Here is a 25925-nt window from a genome sequence, read left to right as displayed (position 1 = left end):
AATAAATTAACATCAAAGGTTGCAAAATGTAATACCCTGGAATAGAAGTGATTCCAACTGGCCATAAATCTGCAAGTCATTAAAATTTGGGAAACTGATTCCATCAAATAGTAAGAAATAATAAAACGCTCAAGAGGAAATAACTACTTATTGGGAAAGATAAGAAATGTTTGCATACTATGGTTAGAGTTTTACTGTAATATCAGTTAAGGCACTAAAGGCTTATTTGGAATTGTACAGTTTGCTAGGACTACATTACATATAAGTTACATAAATGTCTTTAGACATTCACAAAATTATGTGCCAAATTTTATGTGTGTGCCTTTATTTTCCAGGGGAGAGTGTTCAGAGCTCTCATTAGATTCTCAAAGAACCATCCAGAGATTCTGGGGTCCAGGACTTGGGGGGAGGAGGGCAGTACAAGGCACAAGGTAAATTGCACCAGAAGTCTGTCCGCTGGCCCCGCATCCTAATAAGGTTGAGGTAAGTTAAAATGAAATCAAGGCCCAGGATGACAGCTGTGTGGCACCTCATCCACCCTGGAGCAGGAGGAGAAGCTCCAGCAAAGAAAGAGGACTGACCAGTTATCTCACAGAGTCAAACATTTGGAAAATATTAATAGGTAATTGACAGATCTGATAGATCAGGGTGAGGTAAAAGGTTAAAAACCTGGCAGCTGAAAAAACAAGGCAAACGTTTGCTCGAGGAAAACAAAAATTGTACAAGAAAGGGAATGTACATGACAGAGCTGTGCACTTAACAATAGTCACATAATCAAGGTAAACATTAACTCGTGATGTAACCAAAAAATTTGATGTGACTGTATTAGGTGGATGAAGGCAGTAGAGAATATGGGGAGGAGAGTAAAAGTTAAATTCAACACCAAGAAGTCAAAAGGTATCTCAAATTGATCATCGAAAAATTGGTCAACACAGACATATTATGTTAAAATATGTAGGTAATGGAGGTAAATACAAGAAACACGTAAGAGTTGACAGTGTTTATGGCTGGGGTGAAAAGTGGAGGATAGGCAAGAGAATGGCAGAGGACCACTGAGAAATAAATCTTGGGAATTCCCTGGCAGTTCAGCGGTTAGGACTCGGCGCTTGCACTGCTGAGGGCCCGGGTTCAATTCCTGGTCAGAGAACTAAGATCCTGCGAGCCGCGAGGAAAAAAAAGAGAGAGAAAAATAAATCTTTCACTAGCATGATCTTTAGCTATGTACATGTAATACTGTGTTAAAAATAAAAGTAATATTTAAAAAATAAAAGAATAATCATGGCAGTCTTGAAGGAAAGAAGTCGTCGGTCATCAAGGGGCAACTTTCAACCTGAGGACGGTGGGGAGGCTCAGAGCCACCTCGTTCCTCTTGCTTCTTGGCTGGTGGGTGACTTGTGTATTCGCCGTGAGCCTCTGCAGGGGCCTGGAAAACGCGCCTAACTTGCCCCAGATGCCCCGCTCTATGCCGGGAAGAGTGGTGGGGACTGGACTCGTGCAGTTCAGACGCGAACAAAGCAGCCAGGGAGGACCTCGCGGTTGGAGGTCCCTGCCTAGGAGATGAAATGTGTTTTCACGGAGCAGCTGGTCAGGACCTGGCCCCTTGTCTGCTTCAGACTCTCCTCCAGACCTGTGAGACCCAACCCGATCTCGGGTGCCCCAAATACCAGTGGAAACTAGAGAACGACGATGCCACGAGGGGCCCCCAGGAGACAGATGTGATGAGCTAATACCTGCTCTTCACGCCACTCACGCCCAGGCCAACAGCAGCCCAGTGTCTGGCTCTCTCCTGTCTAATTTATTTCCATGACTCCCTAGCACGGCAAGTTCATTACCAATCAGACTCCTCTTCCCTATGATTTTTCTCTCCTCAAATGTGTTTCTTTCTTTGTATGTCACTCCATACAAAGCCCAAACAACCCCAAGCTCAAGTTAAAATCACTTGCAACATGGAGATCTGAAATAGTCTAGCCTCGATTACTCTCTTCTCCTCTGAGTTATGCCGTGCAATTGTATTATAACAAAATAATTTTTTAAATAAAAACACCAGTTAGATAGTTCCATATTCTTTATAGATAATATTAAGTCATAACACTAGAAATGGCAGTAACTACAGTACAGCACTCTGAACTCAGACACAAAACCACTCTCTTAAAGCACTTACATAACTGGCTTATCAATTAAATTATATGCTATCTTGTACTATTATTAACTGTCTTGTAAACATTTACCTTTCTCCTCTCCAATAAGTTTCTAAAAGGCAAGAGTCTTACACTTCCATCGTCCTTTCTTAGCACTGGTTTTTAGACAGAGGTGTGTCCAAATTTGAGTTCTATCATTTCAGCTCTATGGCCATGGTCAAATTCTAGATGGAATATGGGGTGGGGGGAGTCAAACTGAAATGAGACTTGGGTTCAAATTCCAGCTCTGTAACTCAGCAACCCTGGGGTCCTGAGCAAGTTAGTAAATCTACCTGAACTTCAGCTTCCACACTTATAAAATGGAGACCATGACGGATACTCCTCAAAAGACTGTCGTAAGGATGTAAGGGAGGCGACATACCTAATGCACCAAGTACAGGCTGAGCACTTGGGCGCTCAATAAATGGCAGCAATTCTCCAACTGCAGCAAGATAACCAACGCGGTATTATTGTCCAACTAGTTCAACTACACACCTTCCTTAAGAAAGTGACCCCAGTAAACACTACTCACAAATTGATTCATGTGGCTCAGAAAAGGAGTTCCTTTTCCCTCTCAGGTGGCTGCAGGAAGTGTGAGAGGCTAACATTTAAGCTGCTCTGAGCTTAACTCTTCCTTAACAAAAAGTAACTGAATGATGAGAAAGGAGACAAAGTGGACACCATTTCTACCACAGGCTGCAGGTCTGCGGAGCTGTGGGCACCTCTCACATAGTTACAGTTCTAAAAGCCAAAGTGAGTGTGGTTGAAACACCATGTCCGTCCATTCACTCCTCACCCCAGGACAACCGAGCAGCCCCCAGAGGGCAGCTGTTGTGCCAGCTGCCGGGGAGGCGGAGATGGAAGGCTGGAGGATGCCCATCCCAGGAGTGGGGGAAGCGCACGTGAACTGTCCCAAAAGACCGAGAAACACCTGCAAAGGTGTAGGTGGTTTGCTTTAGTTAGAGACCTGGGTGTGTGAGTCGAGATTACAAAGGATGAGCCTGGAACAACAGGCGAGATCCCAGCCAGGCTTGCAAGCAATGCCAGGACGTGAAAATTTCTTCTCTAACAACCAGCCGTCCTCCCCACCGCGAGGGGGATGGGAGCTTTGGTGATGTTCATGTGTCAGAGCCTCCCGTGGGCATACACAGGTGTGTTTTTACAAAACCAACTGCCCTTCTCTCCCCCTTAAGCATGGACAAATAAAATACCACTATAGGGCTTCCCTGGTGGCGCAGTGGTTAAGAATCTGCCTGCCAATGCAAGGGACACAGGTTCAAGCCCTGGCCGGGGAAGATCCCACATGCCGCAGAGCAACTAAGTCCGTGCTCCACAACTACTGAGCCTGCACTCTAGAGCCCGCAAGCCACAACTACTGAGCCCACATGCCACAGCTACTGAAGCCCGCATGCCTAGAGCCTGTGCTCCGCAACAAGAGAAGTCACGACAGTGAGAAGCCTGCACACCGCAACGAAGAGTAGCCCCTGCTCACCGCAACCAGAGAAAGCCCACGCACAGCAACAAAGACCCAACACAGCCAAAAATAAATAAATAAATTTATTTAAAAAAAAATACCACTATAAATAGAGACGTCTTTTTCCTTTTGATTTTTTGGCTCCTTTGCGGGGCAGTGGGTAGGAAGCAAGGGGCACAGTATTTATGAGAGCACAATAGCTCACGAGACCCACAGCTGTTGATAACACATCAGTAACAGTCCCTCAAAGCTGCTTCACAATTAAGATGAACTTGGCAGGATGAAGTTATCGCTCCACTCCCTTCCCTGGCCTCAAGAAAATATTAGAACGCAAGACTGCATAGCTGAGACTGATGTTGTTATAGGGATAATCCTAAAGCTGTCCTTATTTATTCAAAGGACAAAAAAAAGCAAACCACTGGCAAACTTAGATTTTAAATACTACCCCGCAAGTCACAAATGACTGTCACAGAGCAAAGTGGAGTGACATCACAGTTAAGAAATGCTACAGTTATAAACAGCAGAGCCCCTGAAGACTTTCAAATCCAGGGATGACAAAACCAGATTTATGTTTTAGATCCATCTGACAGCAACAGAGAGAAAAAACTGAAGAGAAAGTAGAGTTCAAGGCTAGAGGCTAAAAGCCTAACTCTAACAAGTTTAAAGATGACTCCTCAGTTACAGGCTTGGGTGATTAAGTGGACATTGCTACCATTCACCAGAAGTCAAGAAAAGAAGCAGATACGGAAGAAACGGAGTGAGCTCTGCAGTGTGATCTCTCTCTGGAGATGACCACAGGATGACTGGGGACATGGGCACGGAGCTGATCTGGGTCACAAAATCTAAGCTACTTCCTTCAACTCAGTAAAAAAAAAAAAAGAGAGCAAGACAAATGATTTGTTAAATACTGTTCATTCACTTCATCAACAAATGCCGGTCGTACTATGTACCAGGCACTGAGGATACCACACCAACTGACACTTGTAAGGTCTGAGCCAGCAGACAGCTTATGTGCTAGTGGAGGAGTCTGATAAACAGAGTTTATCTCCCATGGCGAAGTGCAGAGCTTCCCAACCGGTGTCCATTCACTACAGTGTGCCATACAAATGTTGCAATTTTCTGTTTGCTACCATGTTGAGAAGACTGGGGTACCCTGGGGTAGTAGCCGAGAGCATGGGCTGTGGAGTCAACTGTGTGGGCCGACAAATTTCCCAACTCGGAGGCCTTGGGCCAGTCACTTCTTCAAGCCTCAGCTTCCTCATCTGTAAATGGGGACGATACCAGTCTGTCTCACAAGGTTAATGAAATGAATAAGCCCAAGTAATGTGCTTATTATTAGCACAGTACATGGCATGCACTGAGGCTCAACAAATCTGAATTTTATTCCATACATTTGTGAAAGGATGAGATGGCTTGCTGTATTGATCACGATATAAAATAAGACAAATGAATGTTAAAATGACCCAGAAATAAGGCAAAATAGAAATTTTTGGGGTTATCAAGTTTTTATTTCTATATATGGATGGATGGATACATATATACATATTTTGACAAATAAGTATAGAAAGAGAGAGGGAAAGAGGTAAGTAAGGAGGAGGGGGGGTGTGTTACTTTTTTTCTGGCAGTAAACTAAAACAGGACTTTATAGAATGGATCTTGGTATAAAAGATAGTTTCTTATCTTTGCATAAGAGCTTTAAAAGCTGCGGTTTTTCAACACGTTAGCAACTATTTTGCAAGTGAATTATTCTCTTATTGATTTCCACTATAGTTTGTTAAATATAAGCTGGATTTAGAACTACTGGCAAAATAATAAATATGGGAGAACGAAAACTTTCTCAGGAAAAAAATATCCTTATAAAAAGGACCAAAAGATTAGGTGCTGCTATTTGCCATCCCACTTGCAGGAGGGGAAAGCTCTATGCAGGCCCTAAGTAGAGTTATTAAATTCCTTGGGATGGTTCAAATAGTTGTCCTACAAACACCTAGAAAACTCAGCTTAAACTGCCACGAAGGCAGGGGTCTGTGAATGATATGGGCCAAATCTGGCCCGCTGCCTGTTTTTTGTATGGCCTGAGGGCTCAGAATGGTTTTTACATTTTTTGAAAGAAAAACGTTTCGTGATGTGTGAAAATTATATAAAACTCAAACTTCAGTGCAACACAGCCACACTTGCTTGTGTATGTATTTTCTACAACTGCTTTCACACTACAACAGCAGGGTTGAATAGCTATGACAGAGACCATATGGCCCGCAAAGCCTAAAATATTTACTATCTGGCTTTTACAGAAAAAAGTTTGCCTCCATCTGCACGAAGGAAAAGCATTACCCTGAATTCTGACCTTGGAAGATGTGATAATATCAGATGTGAAAGTACAAAGCCCCAAAACAATCGTGTCATTTAGAGGCACTTGAATCTTCCAATGGTCCATTTAAATTAATCCCAAGTAGCCAAAATATTTTTTTCCTTTACCATTTGTTACACCCCTAATAGTCTACAATGTACCTTGTTTAAAACAGGCAGCATTTACATTAACACCACATTTGCCTACTTAGATATGAGCTTCCTTTACTCAGGCCAAACAGGAAAGGGGAGATAGGTGAACCATGAATCTCCAAGATTAACTGAAATAGCCATCTGGGCATTTGCGATAGGATCATCGCAAACAGGAAGTTTGGGCTTATCTTTAAGGCATTTAGAATAACTGTTTCCAAACTTTTAAAATAACTCTACCTATAATATATACCAGTAAACGCACACATACACATAACCATTTATTTATGATTCTAAGGTACACATTTTTGCACATTTTAACGCCTGAATTTAGGCTGTGCCTTGTAACTGACAGCACCTAACAATAAGAAGAACCTAAGATAATGGTGCAATTTACAACCAATGGCATATTGTACTCAATTCAACACACCAGGAGTCGGGAAGAACATAAACAAATTTGGAAGATCCTAGTGAAACCTACAGAAGGAATAATTTCCAAAGACAAATAAGGTGGAAAGTAATTGCATCCTCAATTCACTGAAGACCCAGTATAAACTGTCCTCACCTGATTTTATAGGAGGAAGTCATTATTTCCCTTAATTCTCAGCAGAGAAGCTACTCAAATTCTCTCACAGATTATACTTACAATATAGAATTCATACTTCAAATCTTTCAAATTGGGTCAAAAATCCCCGCTGGTGAGATATTTGGGCAGGGAACACCAAAATAATACCGTAGCCCAAATTGAAAGCTAAGATGCACTAAAATATCTAATGTTCAAATAAATATATCTAAAGTAACTATATTTAAAAATATATAACTTTATCAAAATCAGTATCTTAAGAACTACATTTTTATCTAAAATAAAACTATATATAACTATTGAAGTAGAGGGAATGCCCTATCATAGGCAACTCAGCTGCTTCCTCTCCCCCAAGCCTGAATGTGCTACGCCACCTACTGTGCACATCTCTTTTGGGATGGGGTTCTATCTACCCTGTGTGTTGCACGGGCTGCCAACCAGGCTGTGCCCAGCTGACTGTGCTCAGTGGCTGCCAGGGTACTTCGGCTGGAAGGACTGCTCAGAACCTCAGATCTCAGACTCCCATTTTACCTGTTCTCCTTCCCCACACACTTCCCTCCCTCGAATTAACGGAAAGGGAGAAATATCTTCTGCTTTGTTTTCTAGTATTCAAGAAATTAATCGCGTAATTTCCTATTACAATCTAATCTGTTGTCTACAAACTTTGCTTTTTCATAGCTGTAACTGTAACACAGACTTCTATATTCTTTTAAAACATCATAAGCCTTTTAAAAACATCATAAGCCTTTCTTCTGCTGTTAAACTGCTCAGAATTTTTATGGCAATAAGGACATTTTATCAAGTGGGCATACCCCTATTTAATCAAACTGGTTCCCAACTACTAGACAATGAAATTGGATACTTTTGTGTTAAAAAACAATGCCGCATGAATATCTTATACACGTTTTTTTTTTACTACTTCCTTAAGATATATTCCCAGAAACTTTCTTAGAATGTTGAAAAATAAAATAAAATTCAATGTCTCCTTTGTCCCTAGAGTAAAATCAACATGGATTCTATCTTGGACATGTGGGATAAAATAAGTCAAGTTCTGAGTGTGTTTTAAAGTAAAACACAATGAAAATAGAGGGTGATTTTATAATTGATTAACTGCAAAGCTACTCTAAATTTTTCTTATTTGCTATTATAGGAAGATAACAATTGAGCAATTGATTAATATCCTTTATTCATGTTCACAGTGAAAACTGGGTTTATTTGAACTGTTCTTCCAGAACTTTTAGGTGTCAATTATCTATGTGTTGATTTGACTGCTCCAGTTGTTCTCTGGATGAAATAACTGGAAACTTATATGGGTCAGAGATAATTTCCATCAGATTAGTATATTTTTTTCAAAAGCTGTATTTTACTGAAGGAGGGAAAGAAACACGAGCTGAGTTAACATTGCACACTGTCAGCTTGCAGCATGGAATATGTTAAAGCAGGGGAAACGCTTTCCAGAGGAAATCTCAGCGGGCATCCAGTCCAATCTTATCCACGATGCTTTTCTATTAGAACCAACAGACAAGTCTGTCTGAAGCCACGTGCACATATGAAGCTATTAGGAAAATGCGTGGGGCTGAGTTACAGAACGGAGGGCTAACACAACAAGGGAACTACAAGGACCTACTGTATTGCTCAATATTATGTAACAACCTAAATAGGAAAAGAACTTGAAAAGAAATAGATATATGTATATGTATGTATGTATGTATGTATGAATAAATAAATAAATAAGGCAGCTGCCTTGGTGTCACCAAGTTTACTTCTAACTTTTCTTCTACCTCTTTCTTTAATCCACCCTCCCATTCCTTCCCCTGTGCTAGAGAGCAAAAATAAGCAAACAAAACAAAAAGTCCCTCTGTTTTGAAAGTTTGTGACTTGACTTGAGAAGAATCATCAAAATGAATTACTTTCCTGCTTCACTCCTCCTTGTCCTGGTCAATGCCCTGCCAGCAGCAACAGGGCAGAACACCCAGCCCTGGCGGCAGTCTGCACAGATGACAGTCTAGGAGGAGGGTGGCGGGTAAAGACAGACTGGAGCCAGGCTGCGAAGGCTGTGATCCCCCCTCCGCTCCCCGGGCACGCACCAGCTGTGTGACCGTGGGAAGGTACCCACTTGGTAATTTCCTCTTTTGTACCCAGGGGTCTGCTACCTCTGACAGCCCTCTCAAATTCTCCCCCTCTTCCTCCGGCCCTCTGCATCAGAACTGCATCATCTTCACCACTGTAGTGATCTTGACTATGGAAATGGTCTCCTGGCTGCTCTCTCTGCTTATCTGGGATGTTACCCAGTCTATATCAAAACCTCTCACATTTTTTAAATTAAAAAAAAAAAAAAAAGAAGCAAAAGCAAAAGCTTAGCTCATACAAACTACTAAATTACAAGTGAAAAGAGATATCTAAAATTGAGGTATTACGAATAAGATGTCTCTCTTGTATTCCAGTACTTACTAGGCCAGAAGCTTCAGAGCCAATAACTCACAGGCTGGAGTTTCAAATCCTCTACAAGTCCTGTAACTGGAGAGCCTTCTTCCCCCGGCCCCCTCCCCACTGCCTCCTGGACCCCCTGGTTCATACAGGTAGGTGACAGTGGTGAAAGGTCTGTTTTGTGACGTATGTTTAACGTACATGAATCTGAAATGCCCAGGACTGAAGGAGATCTTCAGAGCCAGCCTCGTTACCAGCCTTTAAACGAAGCCTTCCTCACACAGTTTCCGAAAATCAGTAATGACTTTTCTGAAGAATCTGCAAGATGAAGACTATACATTCATCTTGGTAACAGTCTAGTTTCTCAGGTACGAAGGAACTTCTGAAGTCTAAAAAATCTCTCCTGCTATCAATTTAGTTCATTCCCTCCCCTTCTGTCTCTGGGGGTGGGATGTGGGAAAATAAACACAACTCATGTCACCTAGTCAAGAACTTGTTTCTAATCACATGTAATCTATGCCTAGGAAGTAATGAACAAACTAATTTTTAAAAGCAACAGGAGGGAAAAAAAACAATGGAATTTTTTATGCACAATTTTTGAAAGTCATTGAGACTGACTACTAAATAAATCCACCCCACCTCCAACCCTTCTCAGTCAACTGAGAGTGTTTTGTGGCTTTCTGACAGCCCAAGGTCAGCCTTAATTAATCTCAGCCTCTCAGGGATATCTACAGGGAAATGACTGCTGGGGAGATAATCTGGCCTTCACCAGGTCACTGACTTTTTTCTCAACTGTGTTTTTCAAGCTTGAGCCAGCCCCACACAACAAAACACTTTTTTTTTTTTTTTTTTTGCCATGCCACATGGCTTGTGGGACCTTAGTTCCCCGACCAGGGGCTGGACCCGGTCTCAGGCAGTTAAAGTCCTACCCACTGGACTGCCAGGGAACTCCCGGCAAAACACTTTTTGAAGTCAGAACAATAAACCTGTATATAGTGTTCACCAAGATTAGCACCTGCAATATGATATGGCATAACGGACTCCATGAAGTTTAAAATTTTCCTATTTATCCCTAAACAGCCATTTTCCTACATTGCCCAAGACGATGATCCTTTTATCGGAAATGAGGATTTCGGACACTATTTTGGATAAACATTCATCTCCCTGCTTTTAAAGTGCCCCAATTGATTCCCTCCTCATGGATTTAACCCAACACTGGGTACTGCCATGACTCAAGTCTGCACTGGTGTGAGCAGATTAAAAGGGTTTTTTAAGTCTCGATTTGCATAAATTTTAAGGTGAAAGAAATCTGTTTCTACTATTTAGTATTTTAATACATTTTTCCTCTTACGGCCAGCTTTTGATGAAGGTAGGGGAGAGAATGTGGTATTATGCAATATATACCCAGAATGTGATTTCTATTGAACACAATGTTCTAAAGGGAAGGTTGCATCTCTCTAGGGTACCTAACCATGTATGGCAGTGACTCAAAGGGACACCTTGGGATATTTTAAATTTCCAAGGAAAAACACTACAAAGCCTGTTAGGTACTACACTAACTACTACTCTTAAGTTGTCTGGACCTGACTACTTAATGAAATGAACAGCTAGCTATGTCTTCTGGCCAAAGAGCATCATGAAAAAAATACCAAGACCCTAAGAAGCATGATGAACTAACAGAGTTTGTGACCTCTCTGTCTTAAGGCATTTCTTTCAAAGGTTTTTGCTTTGGTTTAGTTAGGAAACTGGAGCAATTAATCCATAGAATGATCTCCAATATATAATAACGCTATCTATTCTCCCTGAGTAGTAATTGGAAAAGTAGATACCTGGCTAATAATATGTGTAGTGTTTTAGAGAAGAAAAAAGCAGCACATTTATTTTCTACCAACAAGAGCCCCAGTATCTTTCCACAGAGGTCACCCTGAAACTCTTCAGCCTGGGAGAAAAGCCATCTGGCTTAATACTTGATAGGAAGTGAAAGACACAACGTGTCCGTGTGGATTCCCAATAAAGACATGGACAAAAGAGAAACATACATGATGACACACTATGAGGATCTTAATATAGTTACGGAGACCAGGGAAAATGACAGAACTAGATCATTCCAGCCCCCGCTTAGGATCTCAGAGTGAGGCTCCAGTATTTTTTTTTTTTTTAATTAGAACTCCTTTAGTTCTTGAACTCCTTTAGTACTAGTCAAAACGACCTTTAAATATGCAGAGCCCTCTTTAAAAAAAAAAAATCTGTTCTCCAACCCTAGAAATACAGATTATGGTCTCTACTGAAAGGAAGCAGGGGTCCTTGGAGAAATAGCTGATTCCAGGTGTGGAACAGGATATGAGCAAGATGAGCCCAGAACAGCAAGGAAGCGATCACACTGCCAGAGTTGTGTAAAAAGACGCAGAAGCCAACTTGAAGAGGCTCCAACTGGGCCAAGATGGCATCATTAGGACACTCATAAGGATGTTAGCTATGTTGTAGCTGTTTAGAGGAAGATTTTGGTTTTCCCCTTAGAAAGTCTTAAAATAGGTATGGAATAGTAGGTAAATTTTATTTAGGCTTACTGATAAAATTAATCAAAATAGCTGTACTGGGCTTCCCTGGTGGCGCAGTGGTTGAGAATCCGCCTGCCAATGCAGGGGACACGGGTCGAGCCCTGGTCTGGGAAGATCCCACATGCCGTGGAGCAACTGGGCCCGTGAGCCACAACTACTGAGCCTGCGCGTCTGGAGCCTGTGCTCCGCAACAAGAGAGGCCGCGACAGTGAGAGGCCCGCGCACCGTGATGAAGAGTGGCCCCCGCGGGCTTCCCTGGTGGCGCAGTGGTTGAGAATCTGCCTACCAATGCAGGGGACACGGGTTCGAGCCCTGGTCTGGGAAGATCCCACATGCCGCGGAGCAACTAGGCCCGTGAGCCACAATTACTGAGCCTGCGCTCCGCAACGAGAGGCTGCGATAATGAGAGGCCCGCGCACCGCGATGAAGAGTGGCCCCCACTTGCTGCAACTAGAGAAAGCCCTCGCACAGAAACGAAGACCCAACACAGCCAAAAATATATTAAATTATAAAAAAAAAAAAAAGCTGTACTTTTCAACGGAACATCCCCAGCTCTTCTAATAATAGGCCTCTTTTCATTAGTTCATTTATTACTTAAAAAAAAAAAAAAAAACCCTCACTGGTCATCACTAGAGAATGATGGACCAACTTGTCATTTTGAAAACTGATAAAGAGAACAAAAGCATATATATTTATCATTGTCCCAAGTACCACTGGGTAACTAAATACTACACGAGGGAAAGTTTCTCTTTATACAAATATTCCAGCTAATAAATGAAAAATGATAGCATGTCATCATATTGCAATTCCTAATGAATTGATGATATCAATGGTTGCTGACATCCCAGAAAGAATCAACCAGACATCACCTGCCTCCTGATGGAAGAAAAATTATCAACTATAAAGCAATCTTACAAAAAAGGAAAATGGGAATATAAATATAGGAAGTGTTTAGATCCAACTACTAATTTACTGGAAATACAGAGATCTATATTATAGGTATGCAATCAGTAAAATCTAGTTTGTGGGCCAGTTGTTTCTTTAAAAAAATTACAAAGTCTTAAAATGCATACTGACCCACAGATCCTGTTTCAAATAAACTGCTAGGAAAATTAACATGAGTCGACTGAAAATCTAAACACTCATTGGATATTTTATACTAAGGAATTATTATTTTAGATATAGTAAGTACTCTTTAGGAAAATATCCACAATACCATTATTTTTTAAAATTTTATTTATTTATTTTTGGCTGCGTTGGGTCTTTGATGTTGCGTGTGGGCTTTCTCTAGTTGTGTCAGGTGGGGGCTACTCTTCATTGTGGTGTGCAGGCTTCTCATTGCAGTGGCTTCTCTTATTGTGGAGCACTGACTCGCACTCAGGCTTCAGTAGTGGTGGCGCGTGGGCTCAGCAGCCAGGGCTCACAGGCTCTAGGGCACAGGCTCAGTAGTTGTGGCTCACGGGCTCTAGAGTGCAGGCTCAGTAGTTGTGGCGCACGGGCTTAGTTGCTCCGTGGCATGTGGGATCTTCCTGGACCAGGGATCGAACCCGTGTCCCCTGCATTGGCAGGTGGATTCTTAACCACTGCGCCACCGGGGAAGCCCTATTTTTTTAAAAAACAATCTTTAAGAACGCTGCCAGAAAGCAGAGACTTCAGGTGGTGATCTATCCCTATTTTGAAGTGGACTATCTGTGCAAGCTATGAGAAATGATAAAACTCCCTTCCCCAGGAATACCATTCTTTGTTTTAAAAAGGAAAAAAAGGTTCACTGTGAACTTTTAGAAAGTAGAAACATATCATCAGTTTCCTTATCTTAAAAATGGCAAGTTGATACAGAAGGACTGAGAAGATAATGACCAATAATAATGATCATCAAGCAATTCCCCAGGACCTTCTGTCAACACACAAGGAAACAATCACAGTTGGCACTAGTCCATGGTCCCAAACCCTAGTTACTACAAACTACTGCCAAGCTGGAAGCCTTTCTGAAGAAAGGTCTATTATTAGAAGAGCTAGGATGTCCAGCTGGAAAGTACAACTATTTTTGAGTGTACCTTAGCCTAAATACAGCTTACCTGCTATCCATACATAATTTTGAATCTTTCAAAGGGCGGAAAATAAAACTTCCTCTAAAAAGCTAGCTGGATGCATTTTAGGGACTCACTCATGATTCTTAAATTCTCTAAGCACCCCAATTTTTACAAATTTCAGAATATCCTTTGATTTCAGGTGTATTTATACAACGTGTACCCAGCCCTTCCACCCTGCTTCTACTAAAAATACACATAACCCTTCAGAAAGCAATGAAAAAACAACCACCCGAAGTATATCCAAACAAACACGTGCAATATGGGCATTATCTTCTCTGAGATACTTTTCAAAGATGGTAGTTTTGTAAGTCCCACACATTCATAATATTTAGGATGGGGCTCTAACATACCTTGCTTGTTTAGCAGTTTTACTGTTCCTCAAAACTAAAAATCTCAAACTTTTTAGACTTTTCATTAGTTCAGCAGGACAATAAAAGTACTCTGAGATGTCTCTTTTTAAAGAAAAAACAGAAAGATACTGATAGATAACTAATACTCAGAAACTCAGAGAGAAGGAAAAAATTCTTTACGCCAGTAATTTTATCAAAATTATAGTAATTGTGAACAGTTATTTCTTTAAAGAGATGTACTGACCCAAGAGGAATTCTCTGAAGGGTTAGTAGGCAGGATGTGTCTACTGTGATCAGTGCAAAGGATTCTGCAGGTCCCCCAAAGGGCCCCCTCAGCATCTGGGCACGCTGGGTTTGTGCATATGATCGTGGCAGAGCCTCCTCTTAAACCACTGCTGATTCAAACCAATGATTCCTTGCTGAGGACTTAGGAAAACTATTCACGTATAACACGCTTTCTCTCAGAAATCCCACAGAGATCTCAGTGATATCAGCTTGCACCTGTGTATTTAGTATAAAGTCTGAAGTTGTTTTATCCCCATTTTATACACAGGGAAGTCAAGTCAGGGGCAGACTAAATTATTTCAGTAAGGCCACAGAGTAAGCAAGTCACCACAATTTAAAAAACAAAACCAAATATAAAACTCCATCCTAGTTTAGAACAGACACACCATTTATATTTATCCTTTCATCTGCCCTGTCCATTCTGTCCCCTCCAATCCTATCCACCTGGACCCACCCCACAGGCACATGTCACCCATCCTTTCCATTAACCACTCCTCGAGCACTTACTTGTACTGAGCATCACACGTGGTGATGGAGACACAGGGAGGTTAGTACCTAGAGGACTTGTACTTTTACCACGAGCCAGGCAAGATAATTACATAAAGGACAAATGATTTTGAGCACTCTTCCAGTGAAGGCATGTTTCTCAAAATCGTATTTGATTGATAGGTTTAAAAAATTTAAGTATGAACAACTAGTGGCAGAACACAGATCATCTAAATTCTTTTACTAAGGTTTTCATATGCGGGGCAAGTTTTAAAGATACAGTAATCTCTGCCATTCTTATCTCTCTACCTATAAAATCATATTTTTAAGTTTAATTTCGCATGTCAAGTGAGATAGTATAGTCAAACTATGCAGAATTGATACCTAGAATTACCTACCATGTTTTTTTAAAAAAAAAAAATGTATTTATTTATTTTTGGCTGCACCGGGTCTTCGTTGCTGAGCGCGGGCTTTCTCTAGTTGTGGTAAGCAGGGGCTACTCTTCTTTGTAGTACACGGTCTTCTCATTGTGGTGGCTTCTCTTGTTGCGGAGCACAGGCTCTAGGCACGCGGGCTTCAGCAGTTGTGGCTCGCGGGCGCTAGAGCATAGGCTCAGTAGTTGTGGCTCACGGGCTTAGCTGCTCCATGGCATGTGGGATCTTCCCGGACCAGGGCTCGAACCCTTGTCCCCTGCATTGGCAGGCGGATTCTTAACCACTGCGCCACCAGGGAGGCCCTACCATGGTTTTTTAATAATGCAGGTTTAAGATACGTAAATGTTGGGACTTCCCTGGTGGTCCAGTGGTTAAGACTCCGTGCTTCCAATGCAGGGGGCATGGGTTCAATCCCTGGTCGGGGAACTAAGATCCCACATGCCACTCAGCCAAAAAAAAAAAAAAGATACATAAATGTGGAGTGGCACATATATTATCTATTTGTAATATTTTTTTAAACGAACCAGAGTTGAGCCAACTAGATTTTAATGTCCTGTAAGGAAAACAACACACATTTCATTCAACTATGAATCCTCTGATGACTCAGCAGCTCATGAATATGTTTCAACAACAGTAAAAAAGCAGCAAACACTAGAAGTATTTAGGAGCCATCATATAGTGGATGTGTGGAGATGTCCACGTGAAGTGACATCACACCTACCGTAGTGTCATTGCTGGTAACATAAACCAGGACGTCGGAGGAGTTCCTGCCATTGATGTATCGGTAGCAGTTCCAAACACAGCTAATCAAGTAACCCTGTAAGTAAGTAGTGACTGTTAAGAGATTTTAATTTTCAAAGTTCAGACAATTTACAATATCATCATGGATAAAGCCATATTGCAAAATGTTCATTTATACAAATTTTAAACACACATTAACGCTACTAAACCAAAAAGCCTTTAAAATTATAAATGTTGGATATAGTAGCTTTCTGGCCAAGGGTGATACTGTAGCCTTACTACGCAGAAGGCGATGGGGAAGGGTGGGGCTGAAAGGAGAAAGAGAATTTCCAAGAAAAGGAAGCTGAAAGGAGCAACCACCGCAAACATTTACTGCCCCCAAAGAACAATCAGTTCGTTAGCCGATTCTCATCACACTTTAACTCTGGATCTTTCGGATCGTTATTCTATATCATTATATATGATTTTATAATACAAGTCAACTTTTTTTTAAAAAAAAGGTTCACAGCACATTAATTTGCTCTGTGATCAGTACAATTCACTAAAACATTTCCATTTTCACAATGAAATATCCACAGAAGATAATTAAAATTAAGGTCCAGACTAAAGACATGCTGGAAATAAAGCATGAGCTCATGGGAGATGTTTAAAATACGAAGTCTTTGTACTTTCATTCCAATCATGTGTAATCAGATTAAAACAAAATGATTTCAAAGCCCCTTTCTAGCTTTGAAATTCTTTGATTAAAAGGTTAAAGATGTGGAAAAAACGGAGCCCTCCTACATTGCTGGTGGGAATGTAAAACGGTGTTGCTTTCCAAAACAGTCTGGAAGTCCCTCAAAAGGTTAAACAGTTAAATGCGGGGACTTCCTTGGTGGCGCAGTGGCTAAGAATCCACCTGCCAATGCAGGGGACACGGGTTTGACCCCTGGTCCAGGAAGATCCCACATGCCGCGGAGCAACTAAGCCCGTGTGCCACAACTACTGAGCCTGCGCATTAGAGCCCATGCGCCTAGAGCCCATGCTCCGCAACAAGAGAAGCCACTGCACCACAAATGAAGACCCAACGCAGCCATAAATAAACAAACAAACAAATAAACAGTTAAATGTGACCCGGTGACTCCACGCCAAGGTAAATACTCAAGAGAAATGAAAACATATGTCCACACAAAAACTTGTGCACAAATGTTCACAGCAACATTATTTGTAATAGCAAAAGAGTAACAACAATCCAAATGTCTGTCAACTTAGGATAGACAAACAAAATATTCCATTGTATGGTATATTCATACAATGGAATATAATTCAGCAATAAAAAGGAAGTGCTGATAACATGCTACGGCATGGATGAACCTTGGAAACGTCAAAGAAACCAGTCACAAAGGACCACATATTATATGATTCCATTTATATGAAATGTCCAGAAGGGGCAAATCCATAGAGACAGAAAATAGATTAGTGGTTACCAGGGGATGGGGGTAAGGGCAAATGTCATATAGTAGAAGTGTTCTAAAATTACATTGTTTAACCACAGAGCTGTGTTTATACAACTCCGTGAATATACTAAAAACCATTAGATTGTACACTTAAATGGGAGAACTTTATGATATGTGAATTATATCTCAAAGTTGTTTTATAAAAAAAGAAGACATTTAACAACAAAAGGAGTGCTTGTCAACACTTTTCAGAAGAGTGAGGTAAATGCTCTGTTGTGTACTCAGAATGCTGTCTTTAGTTGCATTCATACTTGGTGATTATTTCCTACAGTGAGACTTTCTGTGATAATGTTAATACGAAAACGCATAATCCTATTTTAGTAAAGTGTTTTCTGAATGGCAATAATCTGAAAGCAGAGATCAACAATGAGAAAGAGATGGAAAGGGCATTTTTCTTGAACAATATGTTGAATTTACTCAAATCTTCAGTTTACTCAACAACGCTCTTGCTTCTCTATTAAAACAAACAAACAAAAAAACGCTGGACTCATTGAGAATTTTAATACAAATAAAAAAGGAATGCTTGGACATATTCTGTTGTGTACTATGTAAGAAGACTAACCAGTCATCCATTATTTTAGCAGTGAACAGAAGCTTCTTTCTTTTAAGACAAGAACTCTTTCTGATGTGAGGCCTCCAAAATGACAAATCTATAACTGAAGGTTAAACTGCGGAGGGAAATACCCAGTGTCTGGGGCCCCGTACGCCCAGCCAGCATTCTTGAACGCCCCCTGCAACGCCAGGAGCGTTCACTCACTAAACACTCTGATGGGAGAAAAACCTGGCCTGTTGTCTCTAAACTTACTTCAATGACCAATAACTTATTTCAATGACCTTATTTCCTATTTGACATTGCTGTAATCTTGAATAAATTAAATATTTGGTATATTTCCCAAATAGACTTGCACTGACAAGAGTACATCCGTCATCTACTTGAAGAGCTAGGTGGTAAGCGTTGTTCCCTTTACCAACTAAGGACAGAGCAAAACTGACACATGTTGTGATCTGGGTTCCCGGGGAACCACTAGTGATAAAACTTATTAAAGAGTAACAGTGAATTTAGGTTGTGAGAGCTACTAATCAGGTAAAACTGGTATGTGAAACTGCAACACATATATGTGTTCATATTTGTTTAAACTAATAATTACTGAGTCTCCACAAGGGATAGAAAAATGAAGGCAGGGTCTATGTTCTCAAGGAAATGCAATCTGGTTAGTAGAGATAGATACATAAATAATGAAATATTAACACATTACGCACAGGTTGGAGACAGTGCTGTGAACAATCTACATGATGCCTTTTGTTAGATCATTATGATAAATAATATAGTTTGCAGTTGATAAAAGCACCGCAGACAGGGCAGGGATTTTTCTTATTCACCACCAAACCCTAGCAGCTACAACACGGCCCGGCACACAGGAGACCCTCACTAAATATTTACTGAATAAATAAGTGAATGATGCATCTTCCCATCCATTAGCTCAATTAACCTCACAGTCACCCTTCACAATGTTTTCTTAGCGATTACTGTTATTTAGTAAATGAAGAAACCAAGGCTCTGGTCACATAGCTATATGGCAGTGACACAAGGTAGATCTGGGTCCTCTGACTCAAAATCTCAAGTAAGCATTTCCAATAAAGATGTAAATGCCTACACAGTTAAAATGCCTTTTTTGAGAGCAGTGGGAGGTTCCAGCTTCTGGGTAATGGCACAGGGTAGCTTGGTCAGACTAACCTTCTTTCCGGGTAAAAATGATAAAATCTGGAATAGACACACACAGACACACAGACTCTATTTGAAGGCAGGGCTGAAGGGCCCAAAACAGGCAGAAGCTAAAGGGGAGTCTACCCTTGAGTGGCAACCTGCAGTGAGTGGGATTTGAGGGTCTGAAGCCTTTTGCCGGTGGCTCTGCCCACTCTCCACACAGCTGGTGGTCTGACCGAGAAGCCAGGAAGTTGGGGTGTTGAGGTAGGAGCTGCAGGGGCAGGAAGCCTCAACATCCGTGTATAAAATTCACCCAAATCCTGGACCACTGAGCCACACGTGCAGTAACAAGCCATGCAGAGCATGTTGTATGGAGGGCAATGCAGACCTCAGTGACTTTCAGTGAATCAATTTCTTTCTACTCCTCTTCAACGCATTACCATTTAAAATGACTTTTCTCCCTAAATGCAGCTTCTTCAAAACTCACCAAGGCTTGTTTTTTTTTTTTTTTTTTTAAAGTTTTTTTTTTTTTAATTTTTATTTATTTATTTATTTATTTATTTATTTGTGGCTGTATTGGGTCTTTGTTTCTGCGCGAGGGCTTTCTCCAGTTGCGGCAAGTGGGGGCCACTCTTCATCGCGGTGCGCGGGCCTCTCATTATCGTGGCCTCTCTTGTTGCGGAGCACAGGCTCCAGATGCGCAGGCTCAGTAATTGTGGCTCACGGGCCCAGTTGCTCCGCGGCATGTGGGATCTTCCCAGACCAGGGCTCGAACCCGTGTCCCCTGCATTGGCAGGCAGACTCTCAACCACTGCGCCACCAGGGAAGCCCAAGGCTTGGTTTTTAAAGAATTCGGTAATTTTATGCCAAAATAAAGACAACGAAAGATGTTAAGAATTAAAAGTTCAAGGTCTAACTTGAGAATTTTCTACTTATTACTAGCACACAAGCACAAGTTATGATGATGTTTTTATTATTAGGTTTACAAAGATGAAAAATAGCACTCGACGGATGAGGGTGAGGGAAACGTGGCGGATGGGAGTGTTAAGGCATTCAACTTTAGGGGAGATCAATCTGACAAACTATCAAAAACCTTCAAATTACGCATACCCTCTAATTTCAAGAAATAGATCTTGAGGAAATAAATGTATAAGTGTACAAAAGATGTATTTAATTTAATATATTCACTGCCGTACTATTTATAAGTGAAAAAGTAGGAACTATCTCAATGTCCAACAATAACTAATTTATAAAAATGATAAATTCATAATCGACTGTTACAGAATTATGTTCAAAATCGATTACATTTTTTTTTTAAAGATTTTATTTATTGATTGCTATGCTGGGTCTTCGTTTCTGTGCTAGGGCTTTCTCTAGTTGCGGCAAGCGGGGGCCACTCTTCATCGTGGTGCGCGGGCCTCTCATTATCGCGGCCTCTCTTGTTGCGGAGCACAGGCTCCAGACGCGCAGGCTCAGTAGTTGTGGCTCACGGGCCCAGTTGCTCCGCGGCATGTGGGATCTTCCCAGACCAGGGTGTGAACCCGTGTCCCCTGCATTAGCAGGCAGATTCTTAACCACTGCGCCACCAGGGAAGTCCCCGATTACATTTTTAAAAACAAATTACAGGGACTTCCCTGGTGGTCCAGTGGGTAAGACTCCACGCTCCCAATGCAGGGGGCCCGGGTTTGATCCCTGGTCAGGACACTAGATCCCACACGCATGCCGCAACTAAGAGTTCGCATGCCACAACTAAGGAGCCTGCCTGCTGCAACTAAGGAGCCAGGCGAGCCGCAACTAAGGAGCCCGCCTGTTGCAACCAAATATAATAAATAAATAAATAAATAAATATTTAGGGAAAAACCCCACAAATTACAAAAGAATGTATACAGAGACCTGTAATGGATGCTATGGTACTTAATACACACCACATAAATGTACAACATTATATTAATTTATTTCCATCCAAATAGATTTTAGAAGAACCCTGGGTTGGCCTGTGGAAATCTGGTTAGTGTTTATCTCTCTCATATAGATAAGAGAAGGAACAGAATTGTGAGGAATTCAAAAAGCAGTTCAGAAATCTAAAACAAGATAACAAACTAACGGAAGTTTGCTTACTTCTTTAGCATTCATGAATACATTTAATAATATTTGGACCATAAGTAAAATCTTCATGCTTACCTTAAAAGTCAAGATAATGCTGATAAACAGAAGAATAATAAGGACCAAACAGGTAGGATTCACTGACATGATATCATCTTTGTAAGGAAAATCAGGAGGCTACAAAAGAAAAGTACCTCATTAGCAAATCTCATTAATGATCCAGGATTCTATTCCATAAGCAGTAACCAGATGTGCTTATCAGAAAGCAATTAATTAAAGCAGATAGATAGTTATTATTTAAGGACACTACAACATTTCTAGTCTACCTCTAATGAAAAAGCTATAAACAGTGTGATGGGGAGAGGCTAGCCTGTTCTTAATTCAGGCAGTAACTCTCAAAAAGAAAACTCAGTGGAAGATTCATGAGACGTAAAGACCTAATTCTGCCCTCCAACCATATAGAAAGTTAGAAGTCAATGGTCTTTACAACACCTCAAAATTTGGGTTTTCTGCAAATTCTGGACCATTCTAATGGGCTTGTGGAGGGCAAGGGGGAGAACCCTATTAAAATAATGCCTTCTTAATATAGAGCATTTTTGCTGATGCGACTTCTCAAAGAACAAAACCTTTATATTAGTAGGTATTTACAGCATTTTTAAAAAATCAAAACTATTATATAGAATGGATAAACAAGGTCCTACTGTATAGCACAGGGAACTATATTCAATATCCTGTGATAATAATCGAAAAAGAGTATGAAAAAGAATATGTATATACATGTATAACAATCACTTGGCTGTACAGCAGAAATGAACACAACATTGTAAATCAACTGTACTTGAATTAAAAAAAAAAACAAAAAACACAAGTCCTACCATCTGACCATAATGATTAACTACCAGGTCAAAAGAAACCCTTTTAGGAGGACTGAAATCTGCTACTATGGGTCACGGGAATGACAGGATGTCAGCGTGAGTCTCGTGCTCAGCACTGATCGAAGCTCTCACTGTAAACGGCTTACACAGCGTGCATAGAAGGCAGCCCCGTGTGCGGTCACCCTTCATCTCTCCTCATCACCCACTACTATGTGTTTGGATCCCACATGAGCAGTGTTCCCAGACATAACAAAGGAGAAAACTCGTGACTCGTGTGCTTGGCTCCGCCTCCCCAGGATGGGCCTCACCTAGTGGTTTTCAGAGTCTCCTTTCACTCTGGCAAAATACCTAAGTAATAAAATCTAAGTCACTTTTTGTGATCAGCACATCAAACTGGCCCTTGCCCTTGGAGCCTAAAAAGGCTGTCTGTAGTACTGATCTCAAAGGGCAAAAATAACACAAACTGATGTTATTTGTAAGACCAACACAGAATCATATTGTTTCCAGGAATATGGAAAAAAAAAAAAAAACAACCGCTATTACAGTGGAAATATATGAGCCTTTCCACAAAGATCTTTCTCCCAGAAAAGTGAACGTGGTTTCTACATCCAGTTAAGACCTATAAAAACACACACGTAACTTAGTTTAACTGTGTTTTACAAGACTCCACATAAAAAGAAATGGCACTAGGATTACGCGGCGCTCTCTAGCAGCCTTCTCAGACAAGCCTCCCCAGACTCACTGTGTATCTCAACTTGTCAACAGGAGGGGCAATATCAGGGGAAATTTAATGTCCCCTTTCAGTGCCGTCTCTTAGGCGCTGTGATAACCTGCAGGCCTCGCTCTTCCAGCCCAGACTGATCTTCAAGTCGAATGTGCAGAAGATGCCTACTTGTATTATGTGATTTATAATTATACATAAAAGTAGACAGTGAGTTTTTAAACTGATATGAGGATTATTGTGAGCGCCACCAATATTATGACTTTACAACTGGGTACAGAGTGACTGAAAAATGCGGGTGGAACAGGAAGTCTTGGTATAGTATCCTGAGTGTTCTAAACGCTGGCCTGCACATTAGCCTTTCTCCTCCTTATCAATCTCCAAATACATGGGATGCAGCACACAATATACTCTTCAGGTAGTCAGGACTGTCATGTGACTTGCCTTGGTGTCCCCTTACTCCACCCTCTCCCAGCCCCCCCCCCCATGGCGGGCTCTGTCGAGATCATGTTTCCTCCACAATTCCAGGATGATTTTAGGAGCTCAGTGCCAGATCATTATTACAGAGTAAAATTCAAGTCCTTAAAGACAGAGGTAGTTCTACAACCTGTTCATCGCACATAAACCCCCTCATGCAGAAACACTTAGCTGTTATCACAAGAGATAATACATAAAATTAGCACATGGGAAATAACACCAAAGTTTTCTTGACACTACACTCTACGAAAACATAGATCTGTTTCTAAGAAACAAAAAGAAGCTATTTCTTACAGCAATGACAACCTAATACTTTTGAGGAGCAACACACTGGAGGCTTTTCATACTAGGTCTGTTGAGTACTAGTCACGTGACCTGGGCAGACTGCCAAAAGATCACAAACTCCTGGGGCCACACTCCCTCCCTGGCTCCATCCCCTCCATCCCTCTTTTCCACTGAACTTCTCGACCTCCATTATCACATCAAACCCCCAGTCTGTAGCTCCATCCCAGAAAAACCCTGTTCCTTCCCCCATGCTCAGAAACTACTATTTTCTTTTTAAAGGAAATATTTTTTTAATTTATTTATTTATTTATTTATTTTTCGCTGCATTGGGTCTTCGTTGCTGCGCAGGGGCTTTTTCTCTAGTTGTGGCGAGCGGGGGCTACTCTTTGCGGCGGTACGTGGGCTTCTCACTGTGGTGGCTTCATTGTTGCGGAGCATGGCTCTAGGCGCACGGGCTTCAGTAGTTGTGGCACGTGGGCTCAGTAGTTGTGGCTCACAGGCTCTAGAGCACAGGCTCAGTAGTTGTGGCGCACGGGCTTAGTGCTCTGCGGCATGTGGAATCTTCCCAGACCAGGGCTCGAACCCGTGTCTCCTGCATTGGCAGGCGGATTCTTAACCACTGCACCACCAGGGAAGTCCTCAGAAACTACTATGAAAACCAAAGACTGAACGTTCTATTCTCTCCATTTAAAGCATTCTAAGATTTTGAAGAAATTACATTTTAAGGTACATAATTTAAAACACAAAGATTAAAAAATGTGAAGGCACAGAAGTATTCTAATCTCACACCCTCCATGAGCTTCTTAATAGACAGCCACCAATATTCACTCATATGGTCACAAAGGACATTTAATATTGTAGAAAACCAGCACCAGAAAGAAGTTTGGGGATTCCCTGGTGGCGCAGTGGTTAAGAATCCGCCTGCTTATGCAGGGGAAGCGGTTCGAGCCCTGGTCTGAGAAGATCCCACATGCCGCGGAACAACTAAGCCCGTGCGTCACAACTACTGAGCCTGCGCTCTAGAGCCCGCGAGCCACAACTACTGAAGCCCGCATGCTTAGAGCCCGTGCTCCGCGACAAGAGAAGCCACCGCAATGAGAAACCCGCGCACCGCAACAAAGAGTAGCCCCCGCTCGCCACAACTAGAGAAAGCCCGTGCGCAGCAACGAAGACCCAACTCAGCCAAAAATAAATAAATAAATAAATAAATATTTAAAAAAAAGAAGTTTGAAGAAGAAAGGGGTTCTATGGGGTCTGGGAAACAGTACATAGTAGAGTTCCACTTTTCCCATACACAGCAGAGGCAAAAGGCTATCCTCTGCTGATAATTGAGCAAATTGCATTTTACAAAAATAAGACAATTAGTAAGCAGCTTATAAATTAGGTAGGCACCTCTAATACCATCATCACTGACTTATCTACCTCAGGGGGTTATGTTTTCCCAAAAAGCATTCTAAGAGATAAAAAAATGTTATCTTTATTCAAAAATCTCTCAGATGCAAGTTAAAACACCACAAATTAGTATGTGTATGTTTATCTCTACATCTTTTATATTTCTATCTTAACCAGGTCTCCCTCACGAAGAGACATAGTAATTATTATTATTATTATTATTTTATAAATTTATTTATTTTATTTTTTGGCTGCATTGGGTCTCCATTGCTGTGCACGGGCTTTTCTTTCGTTGCGAGCGGGGGCTACTCTTTGTTGCGGTGCGCGGGCCTCTCATCACGGTGGCCTCTCTTGTTGCGGAGCATGGGCTCCCGGCGCGTGGGCTTCAGCAGCCGTGGCACGCGGTCTCAGCAGCTGTGGCTTACGACTCTAGAGCACAGGCTCAGTAGTTGTGGCTCACGGGCTTAGTTGCTCTGCGGCATGTGGGATCTTCCCAGACCAGGGCTCGAACCCGTGTCCCCTGCATTGGCAGGCAGACTCTTAACCACTGTGCCACCAAGGAAGTCCCGAGACATAGTAATTATAAAGGTCACGTACCAGCTGTCGTATGTATTCCTGGATGGAGTTTGGATAAACAAGCACAGTGACTGCAACCAAGGCGTTCAGGGCAAAATCAAAGATCTGGTAACAGAAGAATGGGATGATCCAGGCCGCGTGTTGCTAAACATAAGACAGGACAGGATGTTAATATTTAAGATGTTCAATATTACAAA

The 25925-nt window shown here is 41.5% G+C and overlaps 1 protein-coding gene and 2 long non-coding RNA genes across 4 annotated transcripts in view; 2 read left to right on the top strand and 1 right to left on the bottom strand.

Moving 5' to 3' along the window:
- LOC309646452 overlaps positions 1–25925 on the top strand; it is a 333740-nt gene that overhangs the window by 66125 nt on the left and 241690 nt on the right. The window lies entirely within an intron of this gene.
- The window catches only part of LAPTM4B (lysosomal protein transmembrane 4 beta), a 67480-nt gene that overhangs the window by 2107 nt on the left and 39448 nt on the right, over positions 1–25925 (bottom strand). The window contains exons 4-7 of one of the 2 annotated variants that reach the window (XM_082432788.1): positions 25750–25872; positions 21481–21579; positions 16079–16174; positions 15881–15910 (exon numbers count right to left, since the gene is read on the bottom strand). In XM_082432788.1, coding sequence (XP_082288914.1) covers positions 15896–15910; positions 16079–16174; positions 21481–21579; positions 25750–25872 — 333 coding nt within the window. In that variant the 3' untranslated portion in view covers positions 15881–15895. Of the gene's footprint in view, positions 1–15880; positions 15911–16078; positions 16175–21480; positions 21580–25749; positions 25873–25925 lie in introns of those variants that run through there. The other variant, XM_082432787.1, reaches the window with a different exon arrangement.
- LOC309646454 lies at positions 16181–20610 on the top strand. Its single transcript, XR_014255376.1, has 2 exons — positions 16181–19790; positions 20134–20610. It is a non-coding gene; the product is annotated as an uncharacterized lncRNA (long non-coding RNA).

Source organism: Balaenoptera physalus (genome assembly GCF_965194825.1).
Source record: "Balaenoptera physalus genome assembly, chromosome: 17".
In the NCBI taxonomy this organism is placed as follows: Eukaryota; Metazoa; Chordata; class Mammalia; order Artiodactyla; family Balaenopteridae; genus Balaenoptera; species Balaenoptera physalus.
This window is presented reverse-complemented; position numbering and strand designations above follow the sequence as displayed.